Here is a 13395-nt window from a genome sequence, read left to right as displayed (position 1 = left end):
CCCAAGGGAGTCTCGGTGAAATTAAACCCCCTTTTTTTTTTTTTTTTGCACTTGAACCTTGTTACCTGCACTATTTTTGGATTACTTTCTCATTCAAATCTCAACTATTCTCACAAAGAAAGAAAAAAAGGCAAAGAGTATTTCTTCCGACTTTTCTTTTTTACCAACTTTTCTTCTTGGAAGGTGTGACATTTTTGCTTTCTTTTCTTTTTGGGTACCCTCTGTTATATTTACAAACTAACCCATCCATGCTAATTAGTGTTTGGATGAAATAATGCCATCAATCCAATTACTAATTAATCCATTCAACCAAACAAATTCAACTCACTAACACATGGTATAAACATGCTTTCCAAGATTTTTATAACCAAATATATATCAGCAATCTCTATTTCATAACTAAATAATAGATATGACAATCCTAATTAAAATTAAACATTACACAAAAACTGAATAACATCCCTACACTAAAATTTTAAATACAAAGCATCCTCACTATATAATGTCCCTCTCTACTAAAATAAAAATAGCAACTTACTAAATTAAGCATTACTAATGGATTGCTACAGAAACCTCACTTGCACTCCAATAACTCAAGTGAATGAAATGTGTGGTAACAATAGATTTGGTTTGGAAAGCCCAATAAGCAACAGTCTAACCAATCAACAATCACCATGTAACTAGCAAGTTTTACACTTCATCAATTGTTATTACTAAGTCAATGTAATTCAATAAGTCTCATGACTGATAAATTTAATAGTAAAATCATATATTAATTTGAATTCACATCTCATCAAGGTTCACGATAATAATCTTGCGTGCTCAAACACATCTTTAGTTGAACTTACTTTATAACTAAGTTATCAATCCAATTTTCTTAACAAGACATCATACAGTCCACTATGCTTCTGATGCACACTCTGATCCTATCTTAACTCTATTGTCGTATTAACCTCAAACAAAATCTCATTCCTCCAATCACTCCAACCACCACAAAAAACAAGAAACTTACTATTGATAATTCACTAAACGAAGTCTTTCTAGTTCATACTTGCAATTGTTAATAGATCTACAAACCGAACTCTATTATTGTCAAACAAATCCATTGCCTAAACTTTGGATTCATCTTTGTCTTTCCAAATTTATCCTAACCTAGGCTCTTATAGCAAACTATCACACCCCCAAATTGAGATCAAAGGCATCTTGAACTTTCACTCAACAAGAGCTTGACTAGGCATAATATACAATTCAAACCAAACAGAAACTCACCAATGTGAGTTTCTGGGACGCGTTCCCCTTTTGAACGCTTTTCGAATGAATTTGCTTAATTATCAAAAAAAGAAGAAGATATCAACATGCATTTCTGGAAATTTCAAACAAATATATTACAGCAATCTTAATCCATATCTAAATATGAAATCTATAATAATACAAAACCATCATTAAGAACCTATACATAATCCTACACTGAAAAATTAACTACAGGGCGCTGTCTCTACATAATGTCTCTTTAATAAGATATCACACTTTTTCTAGTAGTGTCTACGAGACCATATGTTAGTAGTTTAGGTATTCTATAGGATACATAATTAATGGGTAATGATATTAGTGAATTGTGGTTAAAATTAAATGGTGGTGATGGAGACAACTGGAGCTTGGTCAAATCGTGTGCGACACCAAAATGTTATACGGTCGAACAATGTGCGAGACCGGGATTGATCAAACAGTGAAACTATGTGTTAGATCATGATTTTTATCATATGGAAAAAACTACGTGCACATCCAAATAAGATACATTGCTCTTATTATTAGGATTAGCAAGCTTACCATATGTTGGTGAGTTTGGATTTGTTTGGTTGAATGGTATATTGTATCCAGTCCTGCACTTGTTGAGTGAAAGGTCCTTATGCCCTCGATCTCAACTTGGGGGCGTGCCATCACTCCATATTAGTGCATTAAGTCATCTACAATGCACATGGTCAAAGCATCTTTGGATTATTTCATCTCATGCCCCTTTTAACTTCTCAACTAATAGATTTGTTGCTTATTCTTTCTTGTAGTGCCAGTTTGCTACTCATCCATGTCAGTGTTCTGATTTCAGCTAACTCAATATCAAGGGCATTGTTCCTCAAATATCTAATATTCACCTAAAGACTAGCTGGCCTTGCAATTATTTTAAAATTTTTTCTTTTAGCTCGGCTGGAATTCTAGGATCATGCACTATTCCTGGAGCAATTCATCATTTCCTCCATCTTTATAATTCTAAGGTCAACTGTCAACATCTTCTTCAATCTCCGCTTGTGGATAATTGATACAAGGTATCAATAATGATCAATCTTAGTTATCTCTTGGCCATCAAATTTCTCTATCTATCTAGCTCATGTGACTGATAACTTACACTCTTTTGGTTCAATATTAAAGACGCTTTTATTCCTCTTCACCTTGGAGTAAATTAGTAATTTTCCAGTGTTAAATGAACAAAAAAGTGCCTCTTTTGCAATTTGTTTGTATACTTTCACACTCTTGCAAGTCCCTCAAACCTCTTGTGTTTTTGTTTTGGATCCGGCTTTATAGGAGCCTTTTTGTTTCCTCCAGCAAAGCTATCAGCAGCATCAGCATTGTCATTGGGTGCCTGATTTTTAGTTCGAGGAGAATCACCTCTCTCTCTCTCTCACTACATTATCGCCCTGCATTTCTCTAGCATAGTTGGACATTCTCGGCATTTTCTATAAGTTCTGTGACCTGCTTCTCAAGTCCAATCATGACTGCATATGAGAAGGTAGGTGTCACTAAGAGAGGAGTTAATAGGAATTGGTGGTGTCAATCCATCAGAAATCAAGCTATTGAAAAATTGTTGCTGTTTGCCAGAAATGGATATTCTGGAACTTCTTATACTTGGATGGCCGCAATTCTTTTGGGAATGGACAACTGCAAGAAGATATAACGAGATGGTTTATAAATTTGGGATAAAAGTGTTGTCTAGGGCTTATTTGTTATTACTTATATAATGTTGGGGCTTATGTGTAATTTTTAAAACTTGGTATTATAAATAGAATGTGGTGGAAGGATGAAAGTACTTTTTCATTCTCTCTCTTTCCCCATCTCTCTCTCTTTTTCTCTTATCCGCTTTCTTCTCTTTTTCTTCTTCTTCTTCTTTATCTCTTACTCTTGATTTGATTATATCTTAAAGTCAACATGGTATCAGAGCATGGTTTGTGAGGCTCTAGGTGTGTAGTTGAAACCCTAGGGCAACTTTGTGTAAACCCTAGTGGGTGTGAAGGGTTTTAAAGAGATTCCAAGATGGGATTTGTTTGCAAGGAAGTAGTGTTAATCACATCCACACGTACCACGGATCCAACTTTTTTGGACATGTTTTTTATCTATTGCAGTCTCGATCGGTGTTTTTTTGTGTTCGCGGTGTTCTACAACAACGGCTTTTTCTTCGTTGTTTAAGATTCTGGTATGGTCTACTTTGTTTGCTTCTAGGGTTTGTGTGGTGACTGTGTGGTCGCTTTTTTATACATCTCAGATAATAATCTTTCTAGTTGAAGTTTGTGTATTAGAGAGGTGGTTCTCTATGCATTTTGTTCCTGTTTTTGTTTATGAGGACTGTATACCCAGAAACTGTTTGATAAACTGTCTGGCTCAGAGGTGACTTCAAAAGAAGCTGGGTCTTCTGCTAGTCCGACTCCAGTATTGGGAGGTAGTAGTGATCACCATCCAGGCCTTTGTATTACGATTGTTAGGCTGGATGAAACGAACTATATGGAGTGGGCTCAATCTGCTCGTATGCATATCACTGGTCGTAGGATGATTGACCATATCGAAGGGACTGTCACGTATCCCTCCAAGAGCGATCCTGAATTTAAAGAGTGGAGTGCAAATAATGCACTAGTTATGACGTGGTTGTTGCAGTCAATGCAACCACAGAACAACAAAGGGTTTCTATTTATGAAAACAACTAAAGAGTTATGGACGGTTGTGGAAGAGACCTATTCCTCGGTTGGTAATTTTGGAAAACTGTATGAACTCCAACAACAGATTTCAAGATTTAAGCAGGAAGACCAAACTCTTGCTACATATAACCACACTCTACGTGGTAAATGGGAAGAGTTAGATCACTACCAAGACTACATACCTGTGTGTGCGAGCATTTCATGCTATGGTAGAAAGGAATCGAATCTATGAGTTCTTGGGTGGTCTGCATCCGAGATACGAGCATGCCAGGATACAAGTGTTAGGCAAGTATCGAGCCCCTACTTCTGTTAGAGATGTGTTTTCGTATATCCAGGCTGAGGAGAATAGAATGAAGGCTTTGTCTGCACCTGTATACACTAAGCCTGAGCCAGAAGTACCATTGTTTGAGAGGTTTGCTCTTGCCACACAACAATGGAACAAGCCCAATCCTCTAAAAGGAGGGAAGCAGGATGACAAAAGCAAGTTGAGGTGCGATCAATGTGGGCGTATGCGAGACACTAGGGAAACATGCTGGAATCTACTCGGTCTCCTTACTCCAGCTCTTGCTAATGCGAATGCTAGGCCAAGGCTTGGTCCATTTAGGGGGTTATCTACGACACATACTGCAGAGCGTGAGACTGCTTCTACTGGTCATGCACCGAGTTCTTTTTCCGGGGCTGAACTTGATGCTCTCCGACATCTATTAGCACAACATTCCTCCATTTCCACCTCTAACTTCGCTTAGACAGGTACCTCTCATTTGGCACATCAATTTTCTACATTATCTGGTGGGCCACCCTGGATCATTGATTCAGGACCCACTGATCACATGACTGGTATGGCATCTGATTTTTCTTCGTACATTTTACGTTTTGGTAAGGATAAGGTTAGAGTGGCTGATGACACCTTCTCCTCCATTGCGGGGAAGGACACTGTTTCTGCCTCTCCTAATCCTACCTTATCCTCTGTTCTTTATATCCCAAAGTTTACCAATAACCTCCTTTCTGTCGGTCACATTACAAAAGGCTTGAATTGTAGTGTAACCTTTTTTCCATCTCACTGTGTGTTTCAGGACTTGGAAGTGGACGTGAGGACAATGGCCTGTATTTGTTGAATGCAAGGCCAACTTCTTATTATGTTGCAAATCAATCTAGTGTTAGGAATAGTAATGTCATGAAAGATCTGTTAATGCGATGGCATAATAGACTAGGTCATTTACTGCTAGCATATATGATAGCCACGATTTATGGAATGACTTACCATAATAACAGAGATTTGATTATGTTATAGAATATGCCATAGAATATGCTTTAGAATATGTTGTGAATTGATTTAGATTTGATTTAGTTTATTTTCTTGTAATATGAGCATGTGCTCTTTTTATCTATAAATACTAGAGCTATGAATGAGTGATTCATCTCATTTAAGCCTTTACACAATTCTCTCCTTCTTCTTTTTATATTTCTACTTTTACTTCTTCCTGCCAGTTTGCTTCTGTTGAATCTTTTGAGTTAAATTGTGAAACATGTGTTCTTGCCAAACAATGTCGTGTTTCTTATCCTATTATTATTCATCGTTGTCAAAGGCGTTCCAGGCATGTGCCTCGGGTGCATTAAGGCGCAGCTTTGGCGCCTTACATGCACCCAGGCGAGGCTCTTTGCATAGGCGCGCGCCTATTTGCTAAAGGCGATAGGCCCAAGGCGCATGTGGGGCGCGCCTGTTTGAAGGGCTTTGTTTTTATGTTATTTAAAGAGTTGCGACTTTTCATTGTTGGTTTGACTTTTAATATAATTGGTATGCATATGTTAAGTGGTGGACCCTACCCCTTATTATAAGTTATATAAAGCCAAAAAGGTAAAGCAAACAAAAGAATAGGGCTCTGCTGCTGCTTCTTTATTCTTCTCTGCTGCATATGTTAAGGGATGGACCCTACCACTTATTATAAGTTATATAAAGACAAAAGAATAGGCTCAAGCATGTAGCTTCTTCTTTTCTCTTCTGCTGGCATATGTTAAGTGGTGGACCCTACCACTTTTTTTCTATGTTCTTCTACTGCTGCTTCTTTTCTCTTCTCTCTCCATCTCTTCTTCTTCTGTCTTTTTCCTCCTGTTCTCACTTCTCTCTCTCTTGCTTCTTATTCTGTATTATTTTTTTTTTACTTGCTTTGTGCTCTGCTGCTTTCTGCTTTAATAATTATTCCATACTAATTTGTACAATGCATGTTATTTTTTCTTTTTCTTTTCTTTTTTTATTACTATGAAAAATGAAAATGCCTGCTTTGTTAACTATTAAAATGCTTGTTATTTTCTTTTGTGCCATTTTTTTAATTTTTTTCTCAACTTGCGCCTCACTTCAGTTGGGCGCGCGCCTCGCCTTGCGCCTCAGGCTCCAGGATGCCTTGGCGCCTTAGTGCGCCTTGAGCCTTTAACAACTATGCTAGTATTAATAAAAAAACAGCTCCTTTGCAGCTTGTTCATTCTGATGCGTCGGGTTCTGAATCTACTATTTCGTTACTTGATTTTCGTTACTTTGTTGTGTTTGTTGATGACTTTAGTTGATATACTTATCTTTATCTTATGAAAACCAAAGATGAAGTTCATTTCATTTTTAAAACCTTTAATAAGATGGTATGTACTCAGTTTGGTTGTCCTCTCAAAATCCTTCGATTTGATAAAGGAGGAGAGTTTATGTATGGTGGTCTTGCCTCCTTTATTGCTGATAATGGGATGTCCATCAAACCTCTTGTGTCGATACACCTGAACAGAACGGTGTAGCTGAAAGAAAACACCGTTATATTACGGAGGTGACCTGTTCTCTTCTAATTGGGATGGGAATGCCTAAAAGTTATTGGGCTGACGCAACCTTAACAGCTACATACCTTATCAATCGCATGCCTTCTACATACCTTATCAATCCCCCTTCTCTGTCTTACACCATGACACTGCCTTGTTTACTGTACCTCTGAAAGTATTTGGTTGTGTTTGTTTTGTTCACATTCATCATCACAAGGACAAAATGGACCCTAAGGCAATCCGATGTGTCTTTCTTGGATACTCTGCCACTCAGAAAGGGTATCGGTGTTATAATCCTACCACTCATCATCGCTTTGTCTCCATGGATGTTACATTCTTTGAGTCTGTTTCTTTCTTCTTCTTCTTCTTCTTCTTTTTTTTTTTTTTTTTTCCCTGCTTGGGATTCTCTACAGGGGGAGACTACTATACAGGTAGAGAATCCGTTGTCCATTCAGAGGGAATGCTCCCTTCCTTTGCCTGTTCCCATTCAGGGGGGAGCTTCTTACTGCCTATGTCTAGTCCTCCTAACACTAATGATTTGCAGCAGGGAAAACAGCCAATTGTCTACACTAGGAGGGCAAAACAAGTTATTGACTCACCTCAGGACCAAGAAGTCTCCCTCGATCCAGGTAATTCCTTAGTTGACATTGATGCTCCTGATTCTTTTCCAAATAGCATTCCTGTTGATCTTGATGCCCCTATTGCCTATCGTAAGGGTGTTCGTAGTTGTACAAAGCATCCTATATCCCAGTTTGTATCCTATGATGCCTTATCTCCAACATATCGTGCCTTCACTTTGTGTATATCCTCTATATCTGTTCCTTCTAGTGTTTCAGATGCTCCTAGTCAAACTCCATGGAAGAAAGCTATGCTTGAAGAAATGATTGCCCTTGAGAAGAATGGTACTTGGAATATTGTTCCATTACCTAGGGGTAAGAAACCAGTAGGCTGTAAATGGGTCTACACAATAAAGTATCTTGCAGACGGAACAATTGAGAGATATAAAGTTCTGTTAGTTGCAAAGGGCTTCACTCAGACCTATGGAATTGATTATTTGGAAACATTTGCTCCAGTTGCCAAGATGAACTCTATACGTGTTCTTCTTTCTTTGGCAGCTAATTTGAATTGGCCCTTACATCAGCTGGATGTAAAGAGTGCTTTCCTTCACGGTGACTTGGAGGAAGAGGTGTATATGACTATGCCACTAGGGTTTAAGCTTGCCAGTGGTTAGAATTTAGTGTGCAAGCTAAATAAAGCCTTGTATGTGTTAAACTAGTCGCCACATGCTTGGTTTGAGAGGTTCACCACTGTTGTGAAAAGAGTAGGGTACACACAGAGTCAGGCAGATCATACTCTCTTCATTAAGAAGCACCAAGGCTGCACCACTGCCCTTATTGTATATGTTGATGATATTGTTATCTCTGGAAATGATCCCAAAGAGATTCGTCGAATGAAGTCATTCTTAGGGACAGAGTTCGAGATTAAAGTCCTTGGATCATTGAGATACTTTCTGGGCATCGAGGTTTGCAGATCGAAGAAAGGGGTGTTCATTTCTCAACGGAAGTATGTGTTAGATTTGTTGGCTGAAATAGGCAGGCTCGGAGCTAAACCTATTGATATTCCCATTGAGCAGAACTATAGGCTTAATGGTGTAGATGGAGACCCATTAGATGCTGTTGGAAGATTTCAGCGATTGGTTAGGAGACTGATTTACTTATCTCTCACGTGCCCGGATATTGCCTATACTGTTAGTGTGATTAGTCAATTTATGCATGCTCTACGTACACCTCACCTTGAGGCAGCTCATCATGTTTATTTCAAGGGTTCACTTGGTAAGGGGATATTGTTTGGCAGTGATGGCACTTGCATGTTGAAGCCTATACTAATGCTGATTGGGCAGGGTCTGTGATAGATCGACAATTTACTTCAGGATATTGAACCATTATTGGAGGTAATCTTGTTTAATGGCGAAGTAAGAAACAGTCTGTAGTGGCTAGATCTAGTGCAGAGGTTGAGTTCAGATCCATGGCACATGGAGTTTGTGAGTTGTTATGGCTACGTACGATGTTGGGTGAGTTGGTTTATCCTATTTGTGAGTTAATGAAGTTGTATTGTGATAACAAGGCTACTATTAGCATTGCCCACAATCTAGTTCAACATGACAGGACAAAACACGTTGAAGTCGATCCACACTTCATCAAGGAAAAGCTTCGTCTTGGGCTAATTTGTACTCCATACGTCAATACACATGATCAGGTTGCTGATGTTTTGACTAAGGGTGTGAGCAAGACTTGCTTGCAAAATATGTTAATCAAGTTGGGCATGATAGATATCTTTGCGCCAGCTTGAGGGGGAGTGTTGTCAGGGGCTTATTTGTTATTACTTATATAATGTTGGGGCTTATGTGTAATTTCTAAAACTTGTTATTATAAATAGAATGTGGTGGAAAGATGAAAGTACTTTTTCATTCTCTCTCTTTCCTCATCTCTCTCTTTTTCTCTCATCCGCTTTCTTCTCTTTTTCTTCTTATTCTTTATTACTTACTCTTGATTTGAATATATCTTAAAGTCAACAAAAAACTCAAGAGTATTTGCAGGACAAGGTTGGAGGAGGAATATTTGAGATTTTGTTTACCCTTTTGTAGAACTTGAAAGGTATATTCAAGATAAGAGTTTGCAACTGTAGTTAAATGAAAGTGGGCATCACTAACCCTAATTTGGAGGTGAAGTGGTTGAGGCATACATGCGCACATGGATACATGCAGACACACACACACACACACACACACACACACACACACACAACACATACATATGACATCATTGATCTAGATTCTAGACCGTACACTAATTGAAGACATCTTAATGGTGACAATTGCGGACCACTTTGAAGTCACTTAGCCATATATTCATACATATATAAAACCATACGCACATACATACGTATCGTACATATATAAAAACATACGTGCATACATACGTATGCACATACTTACATACTTATGTACGTGCACACACACACATGCACTAATAACCTAGTTTGTGCACATATGGTGTAATGTATTGTACCACCTTATGGGCAGTTCGGATGTGCGGATAAGAAGTTCACAATCATAACCGGGGCAGTTCAGATGTGCGGACAAGAATTTCACAATCATAACCTTCACTCATCATTCATATGCTTCAGAGATTTAGCACAGCCTGATTTAAAAAGGAAAAGAATTAGAAACTGATTAAAATCAATGGAATGTTGTGCTTGTGAATTACTTGCCGGGGAACAATAGCAAATTTGGTCTCGTTATATTTCCCGTGTCATTCTCTGGGATCAATATTTGGGTAGTTAGAATAACTTCTGGACTTAATGACATGGATGAAGCAAACAAAATTTTAATTCAGATTTCTCCTGTTTTATAAGCTTTATTTGAAACCTGCTTAATATTTCTTAAACATGAGTTGGGAAGCGCCTCTGTTTGTGTTAAAATGAGCAGTTTTTGGGTTCTTGCCAAATGTATGTTGTGTTAGGAACTTAAGATAGCACTTCTACCTCTGATTCTTTGCAGTAGAGATGTGTGTACAAAATATTTCTGTTATTTATATGGCTTTCAATGTTAATATTGCACATTAGTCAAAATTGGTCGTTTAATATATATATTTTTTGAGCTTGATTTTGAAAAAATAATCTATGGGCATTAGCTTCCTCGTGATGAATCAAAATTTTTATTTTTATTTTTTTTATTTCCTTAGTTAATAATGTCATTTTGACATCTTCTGTTTTCATCCATGCTAGTATTGGTAGTGGCAATGGAAAAGGTGGAACGGAGCTCCGGATCCCTAATTGGCAGCGGCATAGCTTCAATCCAGAAGAGTACGGCTCCTGAGGTCTTTTTTTGAACTTCTGAATGTACAAGACTCCAGTGAAAATTTAGCATATATAAGATGATCAAGAACACTCCTTGCTGGATGCAGATGCTACTTGCACTCATGGATGAAGCATACACTGGTTCAACCATAGGGGATGGGGGAGCTGACTCTGAATCTGAGGATAGCAATACAATGGCTGTAGCGGATCCACTGTTTCTTGAGCTTCTTAAGGATGAGAATGACGGTCTTTCTGTATGGTGCTACAGTCACTTCCTTGTCTTTATCCCGATGTTGATTTTTTAGGGTCCAAATAATAATATCATGAGTGATACTGTTGTTCATCTCTGAGAAATACAAATATAACTAAATTATGCCTTACAATTAAGTGGAATCAATACTTACTTGTTTGCCCCCTTTCTTTTTCTCTCTGTATTTTTTATTTTTATTTTTTCCATTGGGAAGGGGCATTGGTCCTTACAATTTACTTTTTCTCCTTCCTTTTTGTCTCTGTTGTTTCCTTCAGTTCCCTGTGATACATTTTCCTTCATTTCTTTTATTTATTATTTTTTTATTATTTTATATATATATATATATATAAATATAGATTTTGGCTCTCGGTTTGAGTAGGCCAAAACCCAAAACTTCTTCTGAACTGAATGGTTGAAATGGGTGATTTACAATCTTATTGGTGTTTCAGGAACGCCATTGGACTACTCCTGGGATGGCTGCAGCACTGCAGGCTGCAACTAATGCTCCTCAGTCCAACAGACTGAAACAAGCACTCAATATGACACCTCGCCTTCTTGATGTGTATTTTGCTATAGCACTGCGCGATGTTAATGATTGTATGTAGATCACTATCTTCAATCTTGTTATTTGCATGAGACCATTCTTTTTTGGGTTAGTTCATGAGATTATTTTTTTTTCATTGTAGAGGACACTGGCTTTTCTGCAGATGTATATTTAAAATAACTAATCAAATGCACTGTGCTCTGGATGACACTTTGAAATTCATTTTTTATTGCAGCCTTAATTTGTGCATTGATTCCCCTACTTATGGCGAGAAATGCCACGCTATTTCCAGATAAAATTTTCACTTATGAGGTAATTAAATGTCTTCAGAAAGAATTTAAGTTTACCTTTCTGATATCTGTTCGCGTTCCTCTTAGGTTTTGACTAGCAAAAGGACTATTATGATATACAGAGAAATAGATCTGATGATACTCCAATATTAAATTGGATTTAATGCTTGAGGCCTGGAAATCATATTTTTTTAGGGGACCATCCCAATTTGTTTATTAGTAGATTATTTTTTTTATGTAAAGAATTTATCCATTGGGTATTGCATATAAACCTCTTGCAATATGTTGTGTTTATATAGATTGCACTGGTTAAATTTTCTGCTATGCACTTAAGTACTTCTTTTCTTTGAAATATAACTCGGCATTATCAGGAAAAGGAAAACAATAGTTTTTTAGATTACCAGCGTAGATTTAATAAGTTATATCATAATAGAGCACACAGCTCTGGTCATATAAATGTGGCTTGCATTGAACATGCTGCTTCACTAAATACTGTCACCCTCCGATCCTTTTTTCTTTCTTCCCTCCTTTCTTTTGTTTATCATGCCAATTAAAGCTATCGAAAATAAAAGAAAACGCCAATTCTTTTATCTCTTATTATATGAAAGATCATTGGGCATACCATGAACAATCATTTTATGCAACTATATATATAAAAATTCCTTGATTTTGTATTCTATCTAGATATTGAATATCTTTCGGTGCTTGAAATGTTCATGATTAATTGGGACTTATATAGCTTTTTCTTATCGAGGGACTTCTTTTACATATTATATCTGTTTGTAGGTTCAAAAAAGGCTCTTAGAGTTCATGCTTTCCGCATTTTATCGATCTCCTGGTTTCATTGCACTTCTGAAGGTTTTCCCTGGAAATCTCTTGCTTATTTATTTATTTAATTTTAAGCTAGTTATTGTTGACTTTTAAGATATTATCAAATCAAAAGCAAGTGATAAATAAGAAGAAGAAAAAGAGAAGAAAGCGGATGAGAGAAAAAGAGAGAGAGATGGGGAAAGAGAGAAAGAATGAAAGAATACTTTCATCCTTCCACCACATTCTATTTATAATAACAAGTTTCAGAAATTACACATAAGCCCCAACATTATATAAGTAATAACAAATAAGCTCCTGACAACACTCCCCCTCAAGCTAGTGCAAAGATATCTATTATGCCCAGCTTGATTAACATATTTTGCAAGCAAGTCTTGCTCACACCCTTAGTCAAAACATCAGCAATCTGATCATGTGTATTGACGTATAGAGTATAAATAAGCTCAAGACAAAGCTTTTCCTTGATGAAGTGTGGATCGACTTCAATGTGCTTTGTCTTGTCATGTTAAACTGGATTGTGGGCAATGCTAATAACAGTCTTGTTGTCACAATACAACTTCATTGACTCGCGAACAGGATAACTCACCCAACATCGTACGTAGCCATAACAACTCACAAACTTCATGTGCCATGGATCTGAACTCAGCCTCTGCACTAGATTTAGCTACGTCAGACTGTTTCCTGCTTCGCTATGAAAGAAGATTACCTCCAACAAATGTGCAATGTCCTGAAGTAGATCGTAGATCTGTCACAGACCCTGCCCAATCAGCATCAGTATAGGCTTCAACATGCAAGTGGCCATGATTGCCAAACAGTATCCCCTTACCAGGTGAACCCTTGAGGTAGCGAAGAACATGATGAGCTGCCTTAAGGTGA

The 13395-nt window shown here is 37.5% G+C and overlaps 1 protein-coding gene across 3 annotated transcripts in view; it reads left to right on the top strand.

The window, feature by feature from the left end:
• Nucleotides 1-13395, top strand: part of LOC132311042 (uncharacterized) — an 84073-nt gene that overhangs the window by 39933 nt on the left and 30745 nt on the right. For 2 of the 3 annotated variants that reach the window (XR_009482799.1, XM_059808731.1), the window contains exons 7-11: nucleotides 10536-10627; nucleotides 10715-10861; nucleotides 11307-11454; nucleotides 11637-11713; nucleotides 12478-12549. Coding sequence is in view for 2 of the 3 variants with exons in the window: in XM_059808731.1 (XP_059664714.1) it covers nucleotides 10536-10627; nucleotides 10715-10861; nucleotides 11307-11454; nucleotides 11637-11713; nucleotides 12478-12549 (536 nt within the window). In the remaining variant the exon portion in view is untranslated. The remainder of the gene's footprint in view (nucleotides 1-10535; nucleotides 10628-10714; nucleotides 10862-11306; nucleotides 11455-11636; nucleotides 11714-12477; nucleotides 12550-13395) is intronic. The other variant, XM_059808732.1, reaches the window with a different exon arrangement.

This window comes from Cornus florida, unplaced genomic scaffold, assembly GCF_030987335.1.
Source record: "Cornus florida cultivar Cherokee Brave unplaced genomic scaffold, ASM3098733v1 CherokeeBrave_3.0.0_Hap2_Chr06, whole genome shotgun sequence".
NCBI classification, from domain to species: Eukaryota; Viridiplantae; Streptophyta; class Magnoliopsida; order Cornales; family Cornaceae; genus Cornus; species Cornus florida.
The sequence above is the reverse complement of the archived record's forward strand: the minus strand, read 5'-3'. Positions and strand labels throughout refer to the sequence as shown.